This window comes from Manis pentadactyla, chromosome 2 (assembly GCF_030020395.1).
Source record: "Manis pentadactyla isolate mManPen7 chromosome 2, mManPen7.hap1, whole genome shotgun sequence".
In the NCBI taxonomy this organism is placed as follows: Eukaryota; Metazoa; Chordata; class Mammalia; order Pholidota; family Manidae; genus Manis; species Manis pentadactyla.
Genome location: NC_080020.1, coordinates 101,692,951 through 101,719,000, shown reverse-complemented (window position 1 = coordinate 101,719,000; position 26,050 = coordinate 101,692,951). Strand labels below are relative to the sequence as shown.

The 26,050-nt window shown below is 37.3% G+C and overlaps 1 protein-coding gene across 1 annotated transcript in view; it reads left to right on the top strand.

The window, feature by feature from the left end:
- NDUFS4 (NADH:ubiquinone oxidoreductase subunit S4) overlaps window positions 1–26,050 on the top strand; it is a 123,088-nt gene that overhangs the window by 41,336 nt on the left and 55,702 nt on the right. The window contains exon 2 of the mRNA XM_036900377.2: window positions 22,071–22,149. Coding sequence (XP_036756272.1) covers window positions 22,071–22,149 — 79 coding nt within the window. The remainder of the gene's footprint in view (window positions 1–22,070; window positions 22,150–26,050) is intronic.

The window sequence follows — 26,050 nt, the reverse complement described above, 5'->3', positions numbered from 1 at the left end:
TGGTCAATTAATATTTGATAAAGGAGCCGTGGACATACAATGGGGAAATGACAGTCTCTTCAACAGATGGTGCTGGCAAAACTGGACAGCTACATGTAGGAGAATGAAACTGGACCATTGTCTAACCCCATATACAAAAGTAAACTCAAAATGGATCAAAGACCTGAATGTAAGTCATGAAACCATTAAACTCTTGGAAGAAAACATAGGCAAAAACCTCTTAGACATAAACATCAGTGACCTCTTCTTGAACATATCTCCCCGGGCAAGGAAAACAACAGCAAAAATGAATAAGTGGGACTATATTAAGCTGAAAAGCTTCTGTACAGCAAAAGACACCATCAATAGAACAAGAAGGATCCCTACAGTATGGGAGAATATATTTGAAAATGACACATCCGATAAAGGCTTGACGTCCAGAATATATAAAGAGCTCACACACCTCAACAAACAAAAAACAAATAGCCCAATTAAAAAATGGGCAGAGGAACTGAACAGACAGTTCTCCAAAAAAGAAATACAGATGGCCAACAGACACATGAAAAGATGCTCCACATCGCTAATTATCAGAGAAATGCAAATTAAAACTACAATGAGGTATCACCTCACACCAGTAAGGATGGCTGCCATCCAAAAGACAGAGAACAACAAATGTTGGCGAGGCTGTGGAGAAAGGGGAACCCTCCTACACTGCTGGTGGGAATGTAAGTTAGTTCCACCATTGTGGAAAGCAGTATGGAGGTACATCAAAATGCTCAAAACAGACCTACCATTTGACCCAGGAATTGCATTCCTAGGAATTTACCCTAAGAATGCAGCAATCAAGTATGAGAAAGATCAGTGCACCCCTATGTTTATCGCAGCACTATTTACAATAGCCAAGAATTGGAAGCAACCTAAATGTCCATCGATAGATGAATGGATAAAGAAGATGTGGTACATATACACAACGGAATACTACTCAGGCATAAGAAAAGGGCAAATCCAACCATTTGCAGCAACATGGATGGAGCTGGAGGGTACTACGCTCAGTGAAACAAGCCAAGCGGAGAAAGAGAAATACCAAATGATTTCACTTATCTGTGGAATATAAGAACAAAGGAAAAACTGAAGGAACAAAACAGCAGCAGAATCACAGAACTCAAGAATGGACTAACAGGTACCAAAGGGAAAGGGACTTGGGAGGATGGGTGGGTAGGGAGGGATAAGGGGGGGGAGAAGTAGGAGGGTATTAAGATTAGCATGCATGGGGGGGTAGGAGAAAAGGGAGGGCTGTACAACACAGAGAAGGCAAGTAGTGATTCTACAACATTTTGCTATGCTGATGGACAGTGACTGTAAAGGGGTTTATAGGGGGGACCTGGTATAGGGGAGAGCCTAGTAAACATAATATTCATCATGTAAGTGTAGATTAGTGATACCAAAAAAAAAAAAAAGGGCAGTTCCTGTGTGGTAACCTCCAATGACGTCTACACAAGAGTATAAAGGGCATATAAAAGTGTAGGCAAAGGGTCTGTTTGTGTTTATACAGAGGATCAAAGCCTAATTGGGCTACCCTGAAAATGAACTAAGATACGATATGAAAAAGAACTTCCAACATCAGCACTCTCTGGAAGACTCATGCCAGAAGATGATCATCAAAAAACCCCCAACAAAGATCCACGCACTGCTACAGCTGTAGGTGCACTCATCCCACCAGTTCCTGGACTTGCCATGGGAATGAGGAAGGAGATATCTAAGCTGGCCTGTGCATACAGTAAAACAACAAATTTGACTGGATCTATACTGTTGGAACTCAACCAAGAATTAGGACAAGTGCAAATTGTAGCGCTCCAATATCATACAACTACAGACTATTTACTGTTAAAAGAACATAAGGGATGTGAACATTCCCCAGGAATGGGTTGTTTTAATTTGTCTGATTTCTCTCAGACTGTTCAAGTTCAGTTGGACAATATCCACCATATCATAGATAAGTTTTCACAAATGCCTAAGGTGCCTAACTGGTTTTCTTGGTTTCACTGGAGATGGCTGGTAATTACAGGTATGCTTTGGTTATGTAACTATACTCCTATTATGTTAATGTGTGTGCGCAATTTAAGTAGTAGCTTAAAACCTATACATGCTGAAGTTACTCTACAAGAAGATATGTCAAAGAAATAATCAATCTGCCCATGTTTTCTGCCGCCTGCTACTTCTATAGCTTTTCTTCTTCCTTCCTAATTACAACCCTTAAATAGAATTCGTGCCTCATATCAAATTTACCGAGTATCATAATTCTTCCAAGTGGTAAAGATACCTCAAGACAAATGCTGGGCATAGAAGCTACAGGGCATAAATATGCAAAGAAATAAAAAGCTAACCATTTCAAACAATAAGGCTTCTCTCTCACTTACCAACTTTACATTTCCCTGTATGGCCCCGGAAGATGACTGGTTAGCCAGAGACGGGTAAGATTCCTCAAGGGAGGAACAACCTAAGACAGGCACAGTTGCAGGGGGGCCATCAGGTGAGAAATTGGGGATCAACAGAGGTGAGGCTTAGAACCTCACCCCCCCTGTTCTGAGAGAAATCTTCTGCATACGTGGATGTTTTATTGCCCTTGTCTAGCTTGGATTAGCACATAGTCTACAGGCACACACTTGATCATCTACATTTGCTCTCTTACAACACTAAACTATGCTTTCTACCTTTATCTTTTATCTACCTACCACTTCAGCATTTTATTAAAAATAATAATAATAGAGAAATGTGGTATCCACATATAAATCAAGTATAAAAATCAAATGAGTATTCATATTTGAACTGACTGTTTATAGTTCTTAATGCATGAGCAAAACCAAAGGTTTCTGTGATGGCTGCCCTTGTACTGTTCACCAAATTGTCTTGATTACTATGGCTTTATAGTAGAGCTTGAAGTTGGGGAGTGAGATCCCTCCTACTTTATTCTTCTTTCTCAGGATTGCTTTGGCTATTCGGGGTCTTTGGTGTTTCCATATGAATTTTTGAATTATTTGTTCCAGTTCATTGAAGAATGTTGCTGGTAGTTTCATAGGGATTGCATCAAATCTGTATATTGCTTTGGGCAGGATGGCCATTTTGATGATATTAATTCTTCCTAGCCACAAGCATGGGATGAGTTTCCATCTGTTAGTGTCCCCTTTAATTTCTCTTAAGAGTGACTTGTAGTTTTCAGAGTATACGTCTTTCACTTCCTTGGTTAGGTTTATTCCTAGGTATTTTATTTTTTTTGATGCAATTGTGAATGGAGTTGTTTTCCTGATTTCTCTTTCTGTTGGTTCATTGTTAGTGTATAGGAAAGCCACAGATTTCTGTGTGTTGATTTTGTATCCTGCAACATTGGTATATTCTGATATCAGTTCTAGTAGTTTTGGGGTGGAGTCTTTAGGGTTTTTTATGTACAGTATCATGTCATCTGCAAATAGTGACAGTTTAACTTCTTTACCAGTCTGGATTTCTTGTATTTCTTTGTTTTGTCTGATTGCCATGGCTAGGACCTCCAGTACTATGTTAAATAACAGTGGAGAGAGTGGGCATCCCTGTCTAGTTCCCGATCTCAGAGGAAATGCTTTCAGCTTCTCGCTGTTCAATATAATGTTGGCTGTGGGTTTATCATAGATGGCCTTTATTATGTTGAGGTACTTGCCCTCTATTCCCATTTTGCTGAGAGTTTTTATCATGAATGGATGTTGAACTTTGTCAAATGCTTTTTCAGCATCTATGGAGATGATCATGTGGTTTTTGTCTTTCTTTTTGTTGATGTGGTGGATGATGTTGATGGACTTTCGAATGTTGTACCATCCTTGTATCCCTGGGATGAATCCCACTTGGTCATGGTGTATGATCCTTTTGATGTATTTTTGAATTCGGTTTGCTAATATTTTGTTGAGTATTTTTGCATCTACATTCATCAGGGATATTGGTCTGTAGTTTTCTTTTTTGGTGGGGTCTTTGCCAGGTTTTGGTATTAGGGTGATGTTAGCTTCATAGAATGAGTTTGGGAGTATCCCCTCCTCCTCTATTTTTTGGAAAACTCTAAGGAGAATGGGTATTATGTCTTCCCTGTATGTCTGATAAAATTCCGAGGTAAATCCATCTGGCCCGGGGGTTTTGTTCTTTGGTAGTTTTTTGATTACCGCTTCAATTTCGTTGCTGGTAATTGGACTGTTTAGATTTTCTGTTTCTTTCTGGGTCAATCGTGGAAGGTTGTATTTTTCTAGGAAGTTGTCCATTTCTCCTAGGTTTCCCAGTTTGTTAGCGTATAGGTTTTCATAGTATTCTCTAATAATTCTTTGTATTTCTGTGGGGTCCATCATGATTTTTCCTTTCTCATTTCTGATACTGTTGATTTGTGTTGACTCTCTTTTCTTCTTAATAAGTCTGGCTAGAGGCTTATCTATTTTGTTTATTTTCTCGAAGAACCAGCTCTTGGTTTCATTGATTTTTGCTATTGTTTTATTCTTCTCAATTTTATTTATTTCTTCTCTGATCTTTATTATGTCCCTCCTTCTGCTGACCTTAGGCCTCATCTGTTCTTCTTTTTCCAATTTCGATAATTGTGACATTAGATCATTCATTTGGGATTGTTCTCCCTTTTTTAAATATGCTTGGATTGCTATATACTTTCCTCTTAAGACTGCTTTTGCTGCGTCCCACAGATGTTGGGGCTTAGTGTTGTTGTCATTTGTTTCCATATATTGCTGGATCTCCATTTTGATTTGGTCATTGATCCATTGATTATTTAGGAGCGTGTTGTTAAGCCTCCATGTGTTTGTGAGCCTCTTTGCTTTATTTGTACAGTTTATTTCTAATTTTGTGCCTTTGTGGTCTGAAAAGTTGGTTGGTAGGATTTCAATCCCTTGGAATTTTCTGAGGCTCTTTTTGTGGCCTAGTATGTGGTCTATTATGGAGAATGTTCCATGTGCACTTGAGAAGAATGTGTATCCTGTTGCTTTTGGATGTAGAGTTCTATAGATGTCTGTTAGGTCCATCTGCTCTACTGTGTTGTTCAGTGCTTCCGTGTCCTTACTTATTTTCTGCCCAGTGGATCTATCCTTTGGGGTGAGTGGTGTGTTGAAGTCTCCTAGAATGAATGCATTGTAGTCTATTTCCCCATTTAGTACTGTTAGTATTTGTTTCACATATGCTGGTGCTCCTGTGTTGGGTGCAGATATATTTAGAATGGTTATATCCTCTTGTTTGACTGAGCCCTTTATCATTATGTAGTGTCCTTCTTTATCTCTTGTTACTTTCTTTGTTTTGAAGTCTATTTTGTCTGATATTACTACTGCAACCCCTGCTTTTTCCATCCCTTGACTTTTAGTCTGTATATGTCTTTGGGTTTGAGGTGAGTTTCTTGTAAGCAGCATATAGATGGGTCTTGCTTTTTTATCCATTCTGTTACTCTATGTCTTTTGATTGGTGCATTCAGCCCATTAGCATTTAGGTTGACTATTGAAAGATATGTACTTAATGCCATTTCAGGCTTTAAATTTGTGGTTACCAAAGGTTCAAGGTTAGCCTCTTTAATATCTTACTGCCTAACTTAGCTCGCTTATTGAGCTGTTATATACACTGTCTGGAGATTCTTTTCTTCTCTCCCTTGTTGTTCCTCCTCCTGATTCTTCATATGTTGGGTGTTTTGTGCTGTGCTCTTTCTAGGAGTGCTCCCATCTAGGGCAGTCCCTGTAAGATGTTCTATAGAGGTGGTTTGTGGGAAGCAAATTCCCTCAGCTTTTGTTTGTCTGGGAATTGTTTAATCTCACCGTCATATTTGAATGATAGTCGTGCTGGATACAGTATCCTTGGTTCAAGGCCCTTCTGTTTCATTGTATTAAATATATCATGCCATTCTCTTCTGGCCTGTAGGGTTTCTGTCGAGAAGTCTGATGTTAGCCTGATGGGTTTTCCTGTATAGGTGACCTTTTTCTCTCTAGCTGCCTTTAAAACTCTTTGTTTGTCCTTGATCTTTGCCATTTTAATTATTATGTGTCTTGGTGTTGTCCTCCTTGGATCCTTTCTGTTGGGGATTCTGTGTATTTCCGTGGTCTGTTCGATTATTTCCTCCCCCAGTTTGGGGAAGTTTTCAGCAATTATTTCTTCTAAGATACTTTCCATCTCTTTTCCTCTCTCTTCTTCTTCTGGAACCCCTATAATACGGATATTGTTCCTTTTGGATTGGTCACACAGTTCTCTTAACATTGTTTTATTCCTGGAGATCCTTTTATCTCTCTCTCTGCCAGCTTCTATGCGTTCCTGTTCTCTCGTTTCACTTCCATCAATGGCCTCTTGCATCCTATCCATTCTGCTTATAAACCCTTCCAGAGTTTGTTTCATTTCTGCGATCTCCTTTCTGGCATCTGTGATCTCCCTCCGGACTTCATCCCATTTCTCTGCATCTCTGTCAGCATGTTTATGATTCTTATTTTGAATTCTTTGTCAGGAAGACTGGTTAGGTCTGTCTCCTTCTCTGGTGTTGTCTCTGTGTTCTTTGTCTGCCTGTAGCTTTGCCTTTTCATGGTGATAGGAATAGTTTGCAGAGCTGGGACGTGTGACAGCTGGAAGAACTTCCCTTCTTGTTGGTTTGTGGCCCTCCTCTCCTGGGAGAACAGCGACCTCTAGTGGCTTGTGCTGGGCAGCTGCGCGCAGACAGGGTTTCTGCTTCCTGCCGGGCTGCTATGGAGTTTATCTCCGCTGTTGCTGTGGGTGTGGCCTGGTTCGGGCCTCTGCTCCCAAGTGGTGGAGTCGTGTTGGAGGGGCAGTGGCCTGGAGGCTATTTATCTCCGTAAGGGGCCTCCCTGCTCCCTGCAGCCCAGGGGTTAGGGTGCCCAGAGATCCCCGGATTCCGTACCTCTGGATTAAGTGTCCCACCCTGCCCCTTTAAGACTTCCAAAACGCACCCACCAAAACAAAACAACGAGCACAAAAAAGAAAAAAAAAGTTGCCACTCGTTTTTCTTTATTCTCCAGCACCAGCCTCAGGCATCTGCTCACCGGTCTTGCTGCCCTGTTTCCCTAGTATTAGGGGCCCTATCCCTTTAATACTTCCAAAAAGCGCTCGCCAGAACAAAACAGCAAAAAAAAAAAAAAAAAAAAAAATGGTCGCACGCTCTTCTTATGTCCTCCGGCATCCAGCCTCCGGTGCCCGCTCACTGTTCTTGCCGCCCTGTTTCCCTAGCATCCAGGGCCCCCTGGGCACGTACTGTGTCTGCACTCTGGCCCGGATGGCTGGGGCCGAGTGTTCGGCAGTCCTGTGCTCCGTCTCCCTCCCGCTCTGCCTATTCTTCTCCCGCCGGGAGCTGGGGGGGATGGGCGCTCGGCTCCCGCCGGGCCGGGGCTTGTATCTTACCCCCTTCGCGAGGCGCTGGGTTCTCTCAGGTGCGGATGTGGTCTGGATATTGTCCTGTGTCCTCTGGTCTTTATTCTAGGAAGGGTTGTCTTTGTTATATTTTCATAGATATATGTGGTTTTGGGAGGAGATTTCCTCTGCTCTACTCACGCTGCCATCTTCCGCCCCTCCTCTTGTGCAGATTTTTGTGTGGACCTATGATTTCAGTTTAGTTGAATAAATACCTTATAGCACAATTCCTGGATTGTATGTTAAGAGTATGTTTAGCTTTGTAAAAAACTGCTAGCCTGTCTTCCATAGTAGTAACATTTTGCATTCCCACCAACATGACTGAGACTTCTTGTCACTCCACATGCTTGCTGGTATTGGTGCTGTCAGTTTTTTATTTTAGCCATTCCATTAGGTATGTAGTGGTATTGCATTGTTTGAATTTTTAATTCCCTAATGATGTAAGATATTGAGCACCTTGTCAGATGCATATTTGCCATTTAAGTATCTTTGTCAAGGTGTCTGTTTAGATCTTTTGCTTTTTAATCAGGTTTCTTGTTGAATTTTGTGATTTTTTTTTTGTACATTGTAGATACAGACTCTTGATCAGAAAGGAGTTTTACAAATATTTTCTCTCAGTCTGTGTTGGTTTTTTCATGTTCCTAAACTGTTTTTCACAGAGCAGAAGCTTTTAATTTCATGAAGTTGAACTCATCTATTTTTTCTTTCATGGATTGTGCTTTGTGTTGTTTTTAAAAATACCATATCAAGATCACCTAGACTTTTATGTTATTTTCTAGAACTTGGATAGTTTTGCTTCTTACATTTAAGTTTATGATCCCTGTTGAGTTAATTTTTGTGTAATATGTAAGGTCAGCTTATAGATTCATTTTTCTGCATGTGGTTATATGTTCTAATTATACTTACTGAAAAGATTATCTTTTCTCTATTGGATTGCCTGTGCTTTTTCCCAAAGAACGGTTGACTATATTTGAGTAGTACTTATTTCTGGACTATTAGTTCTGTTTCATCTATCTGTCTTTTCTTTACCACTACCACACTATTGATTACTGATACGTGTAGTGAACCTGAAATTGGTTAGTGTAAGTCCTCTACTTTTATTATTTTTCAGTATTATCTTGGCTATTTTAGGTGTTTGTCTTTCCATATGAATTTGGAATCAGCTTGTTAATATCCACAAAATAACTTGCTGAAATTCTGATTTGATTATATTGGATCTATAGATCAAGTTGGGGGGAATTGATGTCTTAACAATATTAAGTCTTCCTATCCATTAACATGGAATATCTCTTCATTTATTTAGATGTTTTGTGATTTCTTTAATCAGAGTTTTCTATTTTTCCTCACTTAGATTTTATACATATCTGGATTTACCCCCAAATATTTATTTATATGGTTCTAATGTAAATGGTATTGTGTTTTTAACAGTTTTTCATTGCTGGTTATATAGGAGAGCAATTAACTTTTCTGTATTAATGTTGAATCCTGAATTGCTATTATAGCTTGTAGTTCCAACAAGTTTTTTAATTTGATTCTTTAGGATTTTTCTATATAGATAATGATGTCATCTGCAAACTGGGACAGTTTTTTATATCTATGTTCCTTCCTAATATGCATATTTTTCATTTCATTTTCTTGTCTTATTGCATAGGAAGGACTACCAGTACCAAGAGGGGATATCCTTGCTTTCTCCCAGTCTTAGGGAAATTGTCTAGTCACTCACCATTAAGTATGTTAGTTGTAGGTTTTATGTATATAGTCACTCATCCCATTAAGTATGTTAGTTGTAGGTTTTATGTATATATTCAATTCCAGTTGTGGAATTTACCCTGTTCCTAATTTGCTGAGTTTTAGCACAAATGAGTTTTGGGTATTGTCCAGTGCCTTTTATATGACAATATGATCATGTGATTTTTCTTTTGTGGTCTGTTGATGTGCTGAATTACATTAATTGATATTCTAGTAGTGAACCAGCCTTATATGCCTGGAAGAAACCCCATTTAGTCCTGGTGTATAAATCTTTTTTAACATTGTTGGCTTTGATGTCCTAATAGTTTGTTGAGGATTTTTGCATCTGTCTTCATAGGAGATACTGGTCTGTAGTTTTCTTCTTTTTTTATTCTTTAGTGTCTTTATCTGGTTTTGATATTAAGGTACTGCTGATCTCATAGAAATAAATTAGGACATGTATGCTTGTTTCTGACTGAAAGAGATTGTACAGAGTTAGTATTATTTCTCCTTAAATGTTTGATAGAATTTACCATGAAACTGCCTGGGCCTAGTGCTTTCTTTTTAATTTAATTATTCAGTTTCTTTAATACCTGTAGGCCTATAAAGGTTATTTCTCCTGTGAGTTTTGGTAATTTGTGTTTTTCAGATAGCCTGTTTAAGTTGTCATATTTGTGGGTATAGAGTTGGTCATAATATTTCTTTATTATCCTTTTAATGTCCATGCTATCAGTAGTGATGATACTTTCTCATTTTTGATTTATTGGTAATTTGTGTTTCCTTTTTTTTTTCCTTGGTGAGCCTGGCTACAGATACCAATTATACTGATCTTTAAAAAGAGCAATTTTTCATCTTGTTGATTCTTTATTTACCCAGTTTCCTATTTTCAATTGCATATCCTCTATTCTCCTCCTCCTCACTTTGGGTGATTTTTGTTTCAACTTTTAAGAGTTCTTTATTTATTCTGGATGTTAGTCTTCTATCTGCTTTATGTGTTGTGTTTATTATCTCCGATGTTTTCTTGATTTTAATTTAGTTTGTAATGCCTTATTGTTCAGAACTTATTTTTCTTTCAGTCTGTATATAGTGTTTTGTGATTCAGAAAACTTTTCTACCCTGAAGTTTTTTTTAAAAAATCACATTTCAGTAATTTCAGCACACAACATAATGCATAATGTGTGTGTGTGTGTGTGTGTGTGTGTGTGTGTGTGTGTGTGTGTGTGTGTGTGTATTAATCCATCTGGAATTCTTTGATGTATAACTGTTTAAAGGGGATTCAAACATTTTCTTCCATTTTTCTATCCAGAAATGATAGCCAGTTTCCTCAGTATAATTTCTTGAAAGGTCTAGCTTTTCATCACTGATTTCAAATTGTACTTTTGTTATATAATAAATTACAACTCTACATAGTCAGCTTTTGTACTCTAATCTATGCTGTTTATTTGATCCATGTTAGCTGGCAGAGTAAATCCTACCTTACAGTTGTTTTTCAAAATGTTCTTGGTTATTTTTGTGAATTTTTCTTCCTGATGCGGTTCATCTAATTTCATAAAAATTCTGTAAGGATTTTTATTGTATTTAATTTGTAGGTACTATTTGACATCTTTATGTTAGTTTGCTTCCAGTTATTTACAAGACATCATACAGCAACTCATTCCTTCCTTTAAGGTATTTCTAACCAGTAGAGTTTATTGGCCAGATTGTGCAATGATTTGACCTTCCTATATGCAAACTTTTCATGTATTTCTTGTGTTTTGTTATATAATTACTATCATCACCATGCAAGCTATGTTTCTTAATCCCTTTATTTTTACCTCATTTGTATTTGTTTTGATAACCTGTTGTTATAAACTTGGATATATTTCTTCTTTATTTACATTTCAATCATGTCCTCCAGTTTCTTTGTTACCACCCTCCAAAACCTCGCCCCCATTCTCCTCCTCATTACTCCTCAATTCTATTCCAGAGCCTGGTATGTGAGCATAATTACTCTTATACCTCTTTCACATATCTTTCCATAGTCTGTTGGATGACTTTCAAAGGATTACTTTAAGTTTTTGGCTTGAGTTCTGTCCAGAGGCACAACTGCTATTAGTTTCTGTTATAAGTTCCACCTGGCTTAGAAAAATGTGAAAAAAGGACACCTATATACAGGAGATTAATAATTCATACTAACTTGACCAATTGAACATTTTAAGATAATACTGAGTATTGTAGGTAAAGGTTAGGAATTATGATAAATCTGAATTAGGATAAAAAATTTCTGAATGGATGGTGAACTGTTTTCAGTGTTTTTTCCACAGAAGTCAAATAACCAATAGGAACTTTGCCTTTTTTTAAAGGTATCATTGCTATACAGTCTTATAAAGGTTTCACATAAAAAACATTAAGGTTACTAAAGTCACCCATATTATCAAGCCCCCCCCACCCCATTGCAGTCACTGTCCACCAACGTAGTAAGATGCCCTAGAGTCACTAGTTTTCTTCTCTGTGCTACACTGCCTTCTCCGTGCCCACCCTCATCATGTGTGCCAACCATAATACCCCTCAATCCCCTTCTCCCTTCCTCTCCACTCACCCTCCCCCACCCCTCCCCTTTGGTAACCACTAGTCCATTCTTGGAGTCTGTGAGTCTGTTGGTGGTCTGTTCCTTCAGTTTTGCTTCGTTGTTATATTCCACAAATGAGGAGAATCATGTGGTATTTGTCTTTCTCCACCTGGTTTATTTCACTGAACATAATAACGCCTAGCTCCATCCATGTTGCTGCAAATGGTAGGATTTGTTTTCTTCTTACGGCTGAATAGTATTGCATTGTGTATATGTACCACATCTTCTTTATCCACTCATCTGCTGATGGACACTTAGATTGCTTCCATATCTTGGCTCTTGTAAATAGTACTGTAATAAACATAGGGGTGCATATGTCTTTCTGAATCTGGGATCTTGGTTTCTTAAGAGAAATCCTAGAACTAGAATTACTGGGTCAAATGGTATTTCTGTTTTTAGTTTTCTGAGGAACCTCGATATTGCTTTCCGCAGTGGTTGAACTAACTTACATTCCCATCAACAGTGTAGGAGGGTTCGTTCCCCTTTCTCCACATCCTCGCCAGCATTTGTTGTTCCTATTCTATTCTGTGTTGGCAATCCTAACTGGTGTGAGGTGATAGATATCTCATTGTGGCTTTAATTTGCATTTCCCTGATAATTGGTGATGTGGAGCATCTTTTCATGTGCCTTTTGGCCATCTGAATTTCTTCATTGGAGAAGTGTCTGTTCAGATCCTCCACCCATTTTTTAATTGGTTATTTGATTTTTGGGTGTTGAGGCATGTGAGCTCTTTATATATTTTGGATGTTAACCCCTTGTCAGTTATGTTGTGTACAAATATATTCTCCCATACCGTAGGATGCCATTTTGTTCTGCTGATGGTGTCCTTTGCTGTACAGAAGCATTTTAGTTTGACGTAGTCCCCTTTGTTCATTTTTGTTTTGGTTTCCCTTGCCCGAGGAGATATTTTCAAGAAAAAGTTGCTCATGTTTATATTCAATAGGTTTTTGCCTGTGTTTTCTTCTAAGAGTTTTTATGGTTTCATGAGTTACATTCAGGTGTTTGATCCATTTTGAGTTTACTTTTGTGTATGGAGTGAGACACTAATCCAGTTTCATTCTCTTACATGTAGCTGTCCAGTTTTGCCAACAACTGTTGTTGAAGAGACTGTCATTTCCCCAATATATATCCATGGCTCTTTTTTCATATATTAATTGGCCATATATGCTCCGGTTTGTTTGTTTGTTTATTCATTCATTCATTCATTCATTTTTATATTCATTATTTTTTAACTTTTTTATTAAGGTATTATTGATATACACTCTTATGAAGGTTTCACATGAAAAAACAATGTGGTTACTACATTTATCCATATTATCAAGTCCCCACCCATACCTCAATGCAGTCACTGTCCATCAGTGCAACAAGATGCCACAGATCTACTATGTGCCTTCTCTGTACTACACTGTTCTCCCCGTGATCACCCATACCATGTGTACTAAACATAATACCCCTCAATCCCCTTTTCCCTCCCTCCCCACCCGCCCTCCCACACCCCTCCCTTTTGGTAACCACTAGACCATTCTTGGAGTCTCTGAGTCTGCTGCTATTTTGTTCCTTCAGTTTTGCTTTGTTGTTATACTCCACAAATGAGGGAAATCATCTGGCACTTGTCTTTCTCCACCTGCCTTATTTCACTGAGCATAATGGCCTCCAGCTCCATCCATGTTGTTGCAAATGGTAGGATTTGTTTCTTTCTTATGGCTGAATAGTATTCCGTTGTATATATGTACCACATCTTCTTTATCCATTCACGTACTGATGGACCCTTAGGTTGCTTCCACATCTTGGCTATTGTAAAAAGTGCTGCGATAAACATAGGGGTGCATATGTCTTTTTGAATCTGAGAAGTTGTATTCTTTGAGTAAATTCCAAGAAGTGGGATTTGGGGGTCAAATGGTATTTCTATTTTTAGTTTTTTGAGGAACCTCCATATTGCTTTCCACAATGGTTGAACTAGCTTACATTCCCACTAGCAGTGTAGGATGGTTCCCCTTTCTCCACATCCTCGCCAGCATTTGTTGTTCTTAGTCTTTTCGATGCTGGCCATCCTCACTGGTGTGAGGTGATATCTCATCGTGGTTTTAATATGCATTTCCCTGATGATTAGTGATGTGGAGCATCTTTTCATGTGTCTGTTGGCCATCTGAATTTCTTCTTTGGAAAACTGTCTCTTCATATCCTATGTGCATTTGTTAATCGGGTTATTTGCTTTTTGGGTGTTGAGGCCTGTAAGTTCTTTATATATTTTGGGTGTTAACCCCTTGTCGGATATGTCATTTACAAATATATTCTCCCATAATGTAGGATGCCTTTTTTGTTCTGTTGATGGTGTCCTTTGCCGTACAGAAACTTATTAGTTTGATGTAGTCTCATGAATTCTTTTTTGCTTTTGTTTCCCATGCTTGAGGAGATGCATTCAGGAAGAAGTTGCTAATGCTTATATTCAGGAGATTTTTGCCTATGTTGTCTTCTAAAAGTTTTATGGTTTCATGACTTACATTCAAGCCTTTAATCCATTTCGAGTTTACTTTTGTGTATGAGGTTAAAGAATAATCCAGTTTCATTCTCTTGCATGTAGCTGTCCAGTTTTGCCAACAACAGCTGTTGAACAGGCTGTCATTTCCCCACTGTATGTCCATGGCTCCTTTATCCTATATTAATTGACTGTATATATGGCTGGGTTTATATCAGGGCTCTCTAGTCTGTTCCATTGGTCTATGGGTCTGTTCTTATGCCAGTACCAAATTGTCCTGATTACTGTGGCTTTGTAGTAGAGCTTGAAGTTGGGGAGCATAATCCCCCCAGCTTTATTCTTCCTTCTCATAATTGCTTTGGCTAATCGAGGTCTTTTGTGGTTCCATTTGAATTTTAGGACGATTTTCTATAGTTCGTTGAAGAATGCTGTTGGTATTTTGATAGGAATTGCATTGAATCTGTAGATTGCTTTAGGCAGGATGGCCATTTTGACAATATTAATTCTTCCTATCCATGAGCACAGGATGTGTTTCCATTTATTGGAATCTTCTTTAATTTTTCTCATGAGTGTCTTGTAGTTTTCAGAGTATAGGTCTTTCACTTCCTTGGTTAGGTTTATTCCTAGGTATTTTATTCTTTTTGATGCAATTGTGAATGGAATTGTTTTCCTGATTTCTCTTTCTGCTAGTTCATTGTTAGTGTATAGGAATGCCACAGATTTCTGTGTATTAATTTTGTATTCTGCCACTTTGCTGAATTCAGATATTAGATCTAGTAGTTTGGGAGTGGATTCTTTAGGGTTTTTTATGTACAATATCATGTCATCTGCAAACAGGGACAGTTTAACTTTTTCCTTGCCAGTCTGGATGCCTTTTATTTCTTTGTGTTGTCTGGTTGCCATGACTAGGACCTCCAGTACTATGTTGAATACAAGTGGGGAAAGTGAGCATCCTTGTCTTATTTGCGATCTTAAAGGAAAAGCTTTCAGCTTCTCGCTGTTAAGTATAATGTTGGCTGTGTGTTTGTCATATTTGGCCTTAATTATGTTGAGGTACTTCCCCTCTACACCCATTTTGCTGAGAGTTGTAATCATGAATGGATGTTGAATTTTGTCAAATGCTTTTGCAGCATCTTTGGAGATGATCATGTGGTTTTTGTCCTTTTTGTTGATGTGGTGGATGATGTTGATGGATTTTCCAATGTTGTACCTTCCTTGCATCCCTGGAATAAGTCCTACTTGATCATGATGGGCAGTCTTTTTTTATTTATTTTTGAATTCAGTTTGCTAATATTTTGTTGAGTATTTTTGCATCTATATTCATCAGGGATATTGGTCTGTAATTTTCCTTTTTTGGTGGTGCCTTTGCCTGGTTTGATATTAGAGTGATGCAGGCCTCACAGAATGTGTTTAGAAGTATTCCCTCCTCTTCTACTCTTTGGAAAACTTTAAGCAGGATGGGTATTAGGTCTTCACTAAATGTTTGTTGAAATTCAGCAGTGAAGCCATCTAGTCCAGGAGTTTTGTTCTTAGGTAGTTTTTGATTACTAGTTCAATTTCATTGATGGTTATTGGTTTGTTCAGATTTTCTGTTTCGTCCTTGGTCAACCTTGGAATGTTGTATTTTTCTAGAAATTTGTCCATTTCTTCTAGGTTATCCAGTTTGTTAGCATATAATTTTTCTTTGTATTTCTGTGGTGTCCGTAGTGATTTTTCCCTTCTCATTTCTGATTCTGTTTATGTGTGTAGACTCTTTTTTTCCTGAGAAGTCTGGCTAGGGGTTTATCTATTTTGTTTATTTTCTCAAAGAACCAGATCTTGCTTTCATTGATTCTTTCTATTGTTTTATTCTTGATATTATTCATTTCTGCTCTAATCTTTATTATGTCCCTCCTTCTGCTGACTTTGGGCCTCATTTGTTCTTTGTTTTCTAGTTTCATTAATTGTGAGTTTAGATTGCTTATATGCGATTGTTCTTCTTTCCTGAGGTAGGCCTGTATTGCAATATACTTTCCTCTTAATATGGCCTTGGCTGCATCCCACAGATTTTGCAGTGTTGAATTATTGTTGTCATTTGCCTCCGTATATTGCTTGATATCTGTTTTTATTTGGTCATTGATCCATTGGTTATTTAGGAGCATGTTGTGAAGCCTCCATGTGTTTGTGGGATTTTTAAATTTTCTTTGTATAATTTATTTCTAGTTTCACACCATTGTGGTCTGAGAAAGTGGTTGGTACAATTTCAATCTTTTTGAAATTACAGAAGCTCTTTTTGTGGCCTAGTATATGATCTATTCTTGAAAATGTTCCATGTGCACTTGAAAAGAATGTGTGTTCTGCTCCTTTTGGGTGTAGAGTTCCATAGATGTCTGTTAGGTCCATCTGTTCTAATGTGTTGTTTAATGCCTCTGTCTCCTTACTTATTTTCTGTCTGGTTGATTTGTCCTTCAGAGTAAGTGGAGTGTTGAAGTCTCCTAGAATGAATGCATTGCATTCTATTTCCTCTTTTAATTCAGTTAGTATTTGTTTCACATATGTAGGTGCTCCTGTGTTTGGAGCATAGACATTTATAATGGTTATATCCTCTTGTTGGTTTGACCCCTTTATCATTATGTAATGTCCTTCTTGATCTCTTGTGGCTTTCTTTGTTTTGAAGTCTATTTTGTCTGATGCAAGTACTGTAACTCCTGCTTTTTTCTCCCTCTTAGTTCCATGAAATATCTTTTTCCATCCCTTCACTTTTAGTCCTAGTATGTCTTTGGGTTTAAAGTGAGTCTCTGGTAGGCAGCATAAAGATGGATCTTGGTTTTTATCCATTCAGTGACTCTATGTCTTTTGATTGGTGCATTCAGACCATTTACATTTAGGGTGATTATCGATAGGTATGTACTTATTGCCATTGCAGACTTTAGATTCGTGGTTACCAAAGGTTCTAGGTTAACTTCCTTACTATTTAAGAGTCTAACTTAACTCACTTAATATACAGTTACAAACACAATTTAAAGGTTCTTTTCTTTTTCTCCTCCTTTTTCTTCCTCCTCCATTCTTTATATATTAGGTATCATATTCTGTTCTCTTTGTCTATCCCTTGATTGACTTTGGCTATAGTTAATTTAATTTTGCATTTGTTTTGTCATTAGCTGTTCTACTTTCTTAATTGTGGTTTTATTACCTCTGGTGACAGCTATTAAACCTTAGGAACACTTCCATCTGTAGCAGTTCCTCCAAAAAAAATAGACTGTAGAGATGGTTTCTGGGAGGTCAAGTCTCTCAGCTTTTGCTTATCTGGAAATTATTTAATCCTTCCTTCAAATTTAAATGATAATCTTGCTGGATAAAGTAATCTTGGTTCCAGGCCCTTCTGCTTCATTGCATTAAATACATCATGCCACTCCCTTCTGGCCTGTAAGGTTTCTGCTGAGAAGTCTAATGATAGCCTGATGGGCTTTTTCCTTTGTATGTGATCTTATTTCTTTCTCTGGCTGCTTTTAGTAGTCTGTCCTTATCCTTGATTTTGCCATTTTAATAACTATGTCTTGGTGTTGTCTTCTTTGCATCCCTTGTGTTGGGAGATCTGTGGATCTCCATGGCCTGAGAGACTATCTCCTTCCCCTGATTGGGGAGGTTTTTAGCAGTTACCTCCTCAAAGACACTTCCTATCCCTTTCTCTCTCTCTTCTTCTTCTGGTATCCCTATAATGCGAATATTGTTCCATTTGGATTGGTTACACAGTTCTGTCAATATTGTTTCAGTCTTGGAGATACTTTTTTCTCTCTGTGCCTCAGCTTCTTTGTATTCCTCTTCTCTAGTTTCTATTTCATTTATCGTCTTCTGCACCGTATCCAACCTGCTTTTAATATCCTCAATTGTGCTCTTCAATGATTGGATCTCCGACCAGAATTTATTCCTGAGTTCTTGAATATCTTTCCATACCTCCATGATCATGTTAGTGATTTTTATTCTTAAATTCCTTTCAGGAAGGGTCATGAGGGCCATGTCATCTTTCTTAGGAATTGTATTAATTTTACTCTGAACCAGGTTCCTTTGGCATTTCATATTTGTATATGGCACCCTCTAATGTCCAGAAGCTCTACTCTCTGGAGCTCCTCAGCCCCTGAAGCAATGTCAGGGGTTGCAGGGGAGTGGTATTGGTGCGCGGGGGGAGGAAAGTGGTGTTTCGTGCTTCCCGGCTGCTACGCCTGTCTCCACTGCCTGAACCAGTGGGCCGAGCACACAGGTATAAGCCTCTATGCTTTGCGTTTGTAGTTGCTGTAGACAGATCTTCCCTCTGGCTGGCCTAACACCAGGGTAGTTTTTGCTGGTTTGTGAGCCAGGTGGGGCTGGCTGGGAGAAAGACACAGTAGGCTGCGTATCACAGAGGGGGTCCTTGAAGATGTGTAGCTAGCCAGAGTGCTGGAACACCTGGAATTCATGAAAGCTTCCAATTTGCTAGGCAGAGTGCACCCAGACAATTTTGTCTACCTGTCGTTTCTCTTTTGCAGTACGCTCTGTGCAATCCTTGCCCCTTTAGGAGCCCTCTTGCTAAGGGCTTCCTAGGTATTTTATTCTTTTTGATGCAATTGTAAATGGAATTGTTCTCCTGATTTCTCTCTCTGCTAGTTCATCATTAGTATATAAGAATGCCACAGATTCTGTGTATTAATTTCGTACCCTGGAACTTTTTTGTTAATAGAAAGTCTCTCAGAGTGCCTGCCTTTCTTTTGTCTCAGAGCAGCCGGATTTAGATCCCTGCTTTCCACAAGTGGCTGGAATCTCAGTCTCTCCAGGAATTCTGCCTGTCTTAGCTTTCCAATCCCCTAATCATGAGAGTATCATGAAAGCACCATGAAATGTAGGTTTGTGCTCCCAGAGCAGATTTCCAGAGTTAGGTATTTAGCAGTCCCAGGCCTCCACTCCCTCCCCGCTCCATTTCTCTTCCTCCCGCCAGTTAGCTGGGGTGGGGGAATGGCTTGGGTCACACCAGGCCACAGCTTTGGTATGTTACCCTGTTCTGTGAGGTCTGCTCTTTTCTCCAGGTTTATGCGGTCTGGTGCAGTCATCTTTCCTGTTGCTCTTTCAGCAGTAGTTGTATTAATTATGTTTTCGTATTATATGCAGTTTTACAAGGAAGCCTCTGCCTCACCTCTCACCCTGCCATCTTTAATCTGTCTCCCTATGCTTGGGTTTATATCTGGGCTCTCTATTCTGTTCCATTGATCTTTGGGTCTGTTCTTGTGCCCGTACCAACTTGTCTTGATTACTGTGGCTTTGTAGTAGAGCTTGAAGTTGGGGAGTATAATCCCCCCAGCTTTATTATTCCTTCTCAGAATTGCTTTGGCTATTTTTGATCTTCTGTGGTTCCGTATGAATTTTAAAACTATTTGTTCTAGTTCATTGAAGCATGCTGTTGGTATTTGGGTAGGGATTGCATTGAATCTGTAGATTACTTTAGGCAGGATAGCCATTTTGAGAATATTAATTCATCTTATTCATGAGCACAGGATGTATTTCCATTTATTGGTGTCTTTAATTGCTCTCATGAGAGTCTTGTAGTTTTCATGGTATAGGTCTTTCACTTCCTTGGTTAGGTTTATTCCTAGGTATTTTATTCTTTTTGATGCAATTGTAAATGGAATTGTTCTCCTGATTTCTCTCTCTGCTAGTTCATCATTAGTATATAAGAACGCCACAGATTCTGTGTATTAATTTCGTACCCTGGAACTTTGCTGAATTGACTTATTCTAGTAGTTTTGGAGTGGCTTCTTTAGGATTTTTTATGTACAAAATCATGTCATCTGCAAACAGTGACATTTAAACTTCTTCCTTACCAATCTGGATTCCTTTTATTTCTTTGTGTTGGCTGATTTTCTGCCTTTCCTTTTCCTCCATGTATTTTCTTAGAATGTTATAATGGTCCCATGACCCCTCAATACTTTTTCTATTAACAATTAGTTTCTCTTTTCTTCTTAGTGAGTAAAGTATGATGAAGACAGGTTTAAATTTCTTGATTGATTCCAGATCTTGAAAAACTTCAAGATCATTAACTTGAAGATGATTGACCCAAATATCAACATATTTTAAGTCTCAGATAATATTGTTTTGTAGAGAATATGTATGTATTGTTGTTTTATTATTTCGTTACTCTCAGTAATATTTTCTTACAGTTTTTATGGAACTAAAGATTTTCTGATTTAATATTAATTTCGGTTAATTGAATTTGCAATAGATTGACAACAAACATAATTGGTTCTAATCAAAAGGCTGAAGATCAATTGGTTTCTTAGTCATTTCTATAATGTTAGGAATTTACTTTGTCTAGAAGTACAGCAGATCATTTCTGGTCCCTTGAAGTTACTAGTTCAGTTTTAATGTTTATGTAAGTATATGCAGTTATTTGCAGGGATGTTTTTGTTATCTGTAGTTGTACACAAACTTCCGTAATACTCAATTGCTTTAAACAGTAGTCATTTATGTTGTTCACAAATCTATAATTTGGTCAAGGATTGCAGGGAAATTTGTCTCTGCTTCATGTATCTGTTAGGATGGTTCAATTGGGGCTAGAGGATTGATGTCCACCTGCTCACACACATGGCTGTCAAAGTAGTATTGGCTATTGAGTCCTCTTCTTATGGGTCTCTCTGTGGACTAACTTAGACTTCCATTCAACATGGTGACTACATTCCAAGAGTGAGTATCCTAAGGAACAGTGTTCTAAGAGACAGGCAATGAAAATTATCAGTTTCTAAAGGCCTGAGCCTGGAAACACACATCCCTTCTGTATTATATTGATAAACAATCACGGGGCTTAGATTCTTGGAGTAGGGAACCTCTACTCTTGATAGGAGGATGGAGTGTCAAAGAAATTTGGAGCCATGTTTTCAAATTGCTACAAAGGATATGGGAATTTTACTATTCTTAGTTGATAAGATTACTTTGCTTCAAAGGGAGGATAGTGCTAGTACTTAGAGTTTGTAATATTATTCTTACTCAGATGCTGTTTTCCAGTGCATCAAAATTATGGTGATTATGTTGTGTTAAAAAAAATACTGTGTATTTAGTTAGTTTGGAAATTTGAGTCATAATTGTATATGCTAACTTTAAAAGAAAAAAATCTACAGAAGATGGCTTAACATTGTGGAAACTAAATGCTAAATTATCACAATCAGTGATAGCTGTGATATTCATTAGTATAAACTAGAGTGTATATATGGAATAAGAAATCTGTTAACTTTAATTTTTGGGGGTGAGGGTAAGGTGATATTAATAAAAGGAACCAGGTTTGTGAACATTTTATCTCTGACTTAATCAATATTTCTATTTTAACTCCTCAGATTTCTAATTCTGTGGATCTGTATACAGGATTAAACTAATAGCATTAATTAAAATGGTCATACAAATCATTCCTATTTAAACAACTTTTGTTTTGAAATTAGAATATAGAAACTTTATTTATGAACATATAATTCTACAATTTTTACTTTAGGACATTAAAAATATGATAGAGATTTTTCTTTTTCTTCTGCCATCATTTAGGAATCAGAATTCCTAAAGAGTTGACATAGCCTTCATTTTTCTTCCTGCTAGTGACAAACTAGCCTCTGTACACTCGTAGAGAGCAGTACAGTACTTGTCACTGGCAGCCTTTCTGTGACAGAGAGCCTATAGACATAAAGTGTAGCCTATTGTGAAGTGTCAAGTGAGAGTCTGCCAAAAAGTCAGCAGACAGAACTAATTGGAGAGAAAAAGGATTTTTGTGTCCTCTTCTCCTTTCTATTCTATTTGTTTTATAAGACATTATTAAAGTAGCTTGTTTATGTAAGATTTGTCTGCCTCTCTTCTCATTGCACAGATCGTTTTTTAATTTAAAGTCTTGCACTGCAGGTTGTTGAGCAGTTCCACATGGAGGCTGGCACAGGACCAAACTCAAGACACGCAACTCATAACAGTTGATGAAAAATTGGTAAGAATTCTTTTCTGTACTGTGCTGTGATTCTACCTTTAGCGTTGTTTTTGTACAACTGATTTTCAGTATGGTGTTCTGGGTTCTTCTAAGAAAGTGATTTGAATTTTAATTTTGAGATTGTATATAAATTTTAGGAAAAATAGTCATTACAGGAAGATAATTTTTATTAGGCATTTTATGCAAATACTAAGAAATTACAAAAGGCTTCCATTTTTGTGGTGTTTGTAAGAAGCAGTCAGAGCATTTTTATTTTTGTAATTAATATATTGTTTTTTATTTTCTCAGTTACACTCCTATTAAGTCAAAACACTTGTGAGTAAATACTATCTAAAACTATGTATATTGGTTTTTTCTGGAACTAGTTATTGTTACCGTGGGTATGTGTGTATATATATATATACACATGTATGTATCCATACGTATGTGCATCCCATTTCTACATTATACATGAGAGATTACAACTAGCAACAAATGAATAATAATCTTCTCTTAATCAGTAGCTGATATAATTTTGGTAATTATCCCTTATTAAACTTTTCAATGTGTGGTGTTACTTCAGATGCAACTTGTTATTCTTATACAGTACCACAAATTTTATAAAGTTTCTAAGGCTTCTAGTAAAATTATGTTATAATACAAACATGATTTTCATTTTTAATCAAATATGTGGGTATGTTTCCTAACCCTTTTCTAATTGTTGTACTTTCTTTTATTCAATTTCAAGTCTGTAAACATAATTTAATAGGTCACTCAAGGTTCTTTTCACATTATTAAAGATAATAACAGATAAAACAAATGGGACTACATCATGCTGAAAAGCTTCTGTATAGCAAAGGATACTGTCAGCAGAACAAAAAGGTATCCTACAGTATGGGAGACTATATTTGTAAATGACATATCTGACAAAGGGTTAACATCCAAAATATATAAAGAACTCATATGCCTCAACACCCAAAAAGCAAATAACCCTATTAAAAAATGGGCAGAGGATATGAACAGACACTTCTCCAAAGAAGAAATTCAGATGGGCAAAGGCACATGAAAAGATGCTCCACATCACTAATTATCAGGAAATGCAAATTAAAACCACAATGAGATATCACCTCACTCCAGGTAGGGTGGCCAACATAGAATAGAATAGGAACAACAAATGCTGGCAAGGATATGGAGAAAGGGGAACCCTCCTACACTGCTGGTGGGAATGTAAACTAGTTCAACCGTTGTGGAAAGCAATATGGAGGTTCCTCAAAAAACAAAATAGAGATACCATTTGACCCAGGAATTCCACTCTTAGAAATTTACCCTAAGAATGCAGCAGCCCAGTTTGAAAAAGACATATGCACCCCTATGTTTATCGCAGCACTTTTTACAATAGCCAAGAAATGGAAGCAACCTAAGTGTCCATCAGTAGATGAATGAATAAAGAAGATGTGGTACATATACACAATGGAGTATTATTCAGTCATGAGAAGAAAACAAATCCTACCATTTGCAAAAACATGGATGGAGCTAGAGGGTTTTATGCTCAGTGAAATAAGCCAGGTGGAAAAAGACAAGTACCAAATGATTTCACTCATCTGTAGAGCATAAGAACAAAGGAAAAACAAAGGAAAAACAGCAGCAGACTCACAGAACCCGAGAATGGACTAACAGTTACCAAAGGATAAGGGACTGGGGGTTGCAGGGGTGGGGGGAAAGGGAGGGAGAAGGGGAATAAGGGGCATTACGATTAGCACACATAATGAATGTAGTGGGTGGGCACAAGGAAGGCAGTATAGCACAGAGAAGATAAGTAGTGATTCTATAGCATCTTACTATGCTGATTGACAGTGACCGTAATGGGATATGTGGTGGGAACTTGATAATGGAGGGAATCTATTAACCACAATGTTGCTCATGTAATTATTTATTAATGATACCAAAAAAAAAGAAAAAGAAAAAGAAAACAGAACCTTCCTTTGTAAATACAAAGAAAACCACAACTATTTTGAGCATCAAGTCAAACCACTAAAAAAGAAAGAAATTAAAGTAAAGTAGATCATGTAAAAAAAAAAGATAAATAAATAGAAAAATAAATATACAGAAAAATTGGAAAAACTCACGTTTTATGCTTAAGGTTGGTTGGTTTAATCTTTAAATTATCTCTTAGCTCTGCCTTGACAGAGCCATCATACTAGTCATCTTTCACCTCTGTTGCTGCAGTAGTTTAATTGATCTACAGAGGTAATTTAATATTCCTTTGTTTCCAAAGGATAACCAGAAGAGTCTTTTTTAAATGCTGGTTTTGTCATTCTCTTATGTAAAGTCCTATGGTGTTTCTTACAGACCAAGATAGACATTAAAATCCTAACATCGCTTTTGAGGTCTTGTATGAGTTAACTCCTGCCTTCCTCTCTAGGTTTATTTTGTACCACTGTCTTTTATACACTGTGCTGCAGCCATACCAAGCATGTAACTTGATGTTCCTTGTCCTGCTTCAGGGCATTCAGATTCCAGTTCACTCTGCCTAGATGCTTTTTAGTCTCCTAGCTAGTCAGCAGGTACCATCTACTTAGATTCAAATGCTATTCAAACATCACTTCCTTTATCAAGTATATAAAAGTAGTGAGGCAGGTATATATGTAAGAGGAGGAGGGTTTACATGTGCCATGGGTTCATTAATTAATGAAGGTACAATAATTATAATTTTTCCAGTGATCATCTCTTTTAAGCCTTAGGAGATGGCCTTCTTATTCCAGTATTAGGGGATTTATTACTCCTTTAAAAATTTTCAAATTTTATAAAGGTCATTATTAATACTCTTAAGTTCTCTTCTTTTTAGTTAGAAGTCAAACAGCAGTTTATTATTCTAAACAAGGTGCTATGAAGCATACCAGAGAAATATACAGATTACTTTGAGTTTTGTGTTTTTAATTATATCTCATAAAATTAGTTGCGTACTTTCAGTGAATATTATTGCCCTGCATAGATTTTCTCTGGCTTTGATTATGTCTCTTGAAGTGTAGTAGTAAAAGTATTAATGTGGTAGTCCAGCTGAAGTCAATTAAGCCTTCGGTATAACTATTCGTAGTTACTGAAGTAATACTGAATCCCATAGGTAATTTTCAAACCTGAATTTTAGCCATTCACTTTGGTTTATATTAAAATGATGGTATTAAGTAATCAATAATATAATGATGTTAGGAATTTCATGTCTTCTTGTTTGTACAGAATCGGATGGATGGTTTAGTAAATAGCCTAATGACAAGAAAGACCAGGGGCTTGTCATTTCTGGAAGAGTACGTCCAGAAATATTGAGCAGTTGGAGTTGATTATATTTGTATTTTGAACAAAGTTGATTCTAAAAATACACAGTAATCCTGCTTTATCCAGAGGTGACACAATCCAAGACCCCCCAGAGGGTGCATGAAACCATGGATAGTATCAAACCCTACATATACTATGTTTTTTCTTATATATACCTACTACCTATGACGTACAGTAAGAGATTTAACAATAACTAATGATAAAATAGAACTATACTGTAATAAAATTTATATGAATGTGGTCTGTCAAAATATCTTACTGTACTGTACTCACTCTTAAGACTGATGATGATGTGAGACAATAAAATGCCTACATGATGAGGTGAAATGAGGTAAATGATGTAGGTGTTGTTATGTAGTATTAGGCTGCTATTGACCTTCTGATGTTACATGAGGAAGATCGTCTACTTCTGGACTACAGTTGAGCATGGGTAACTGAAGCCATAGAAAGCAAAACTGTGGATAAAGGGGGGCTACTGAATATCAACATTAATGATAAAAGTATTTTAAAATGTGAAATAAGTCTTTAGGACTATTTTAAAAGGAGTTGTGGAAACAGCATTTTAATGTCACTATTAATGTAAGCCAATTTA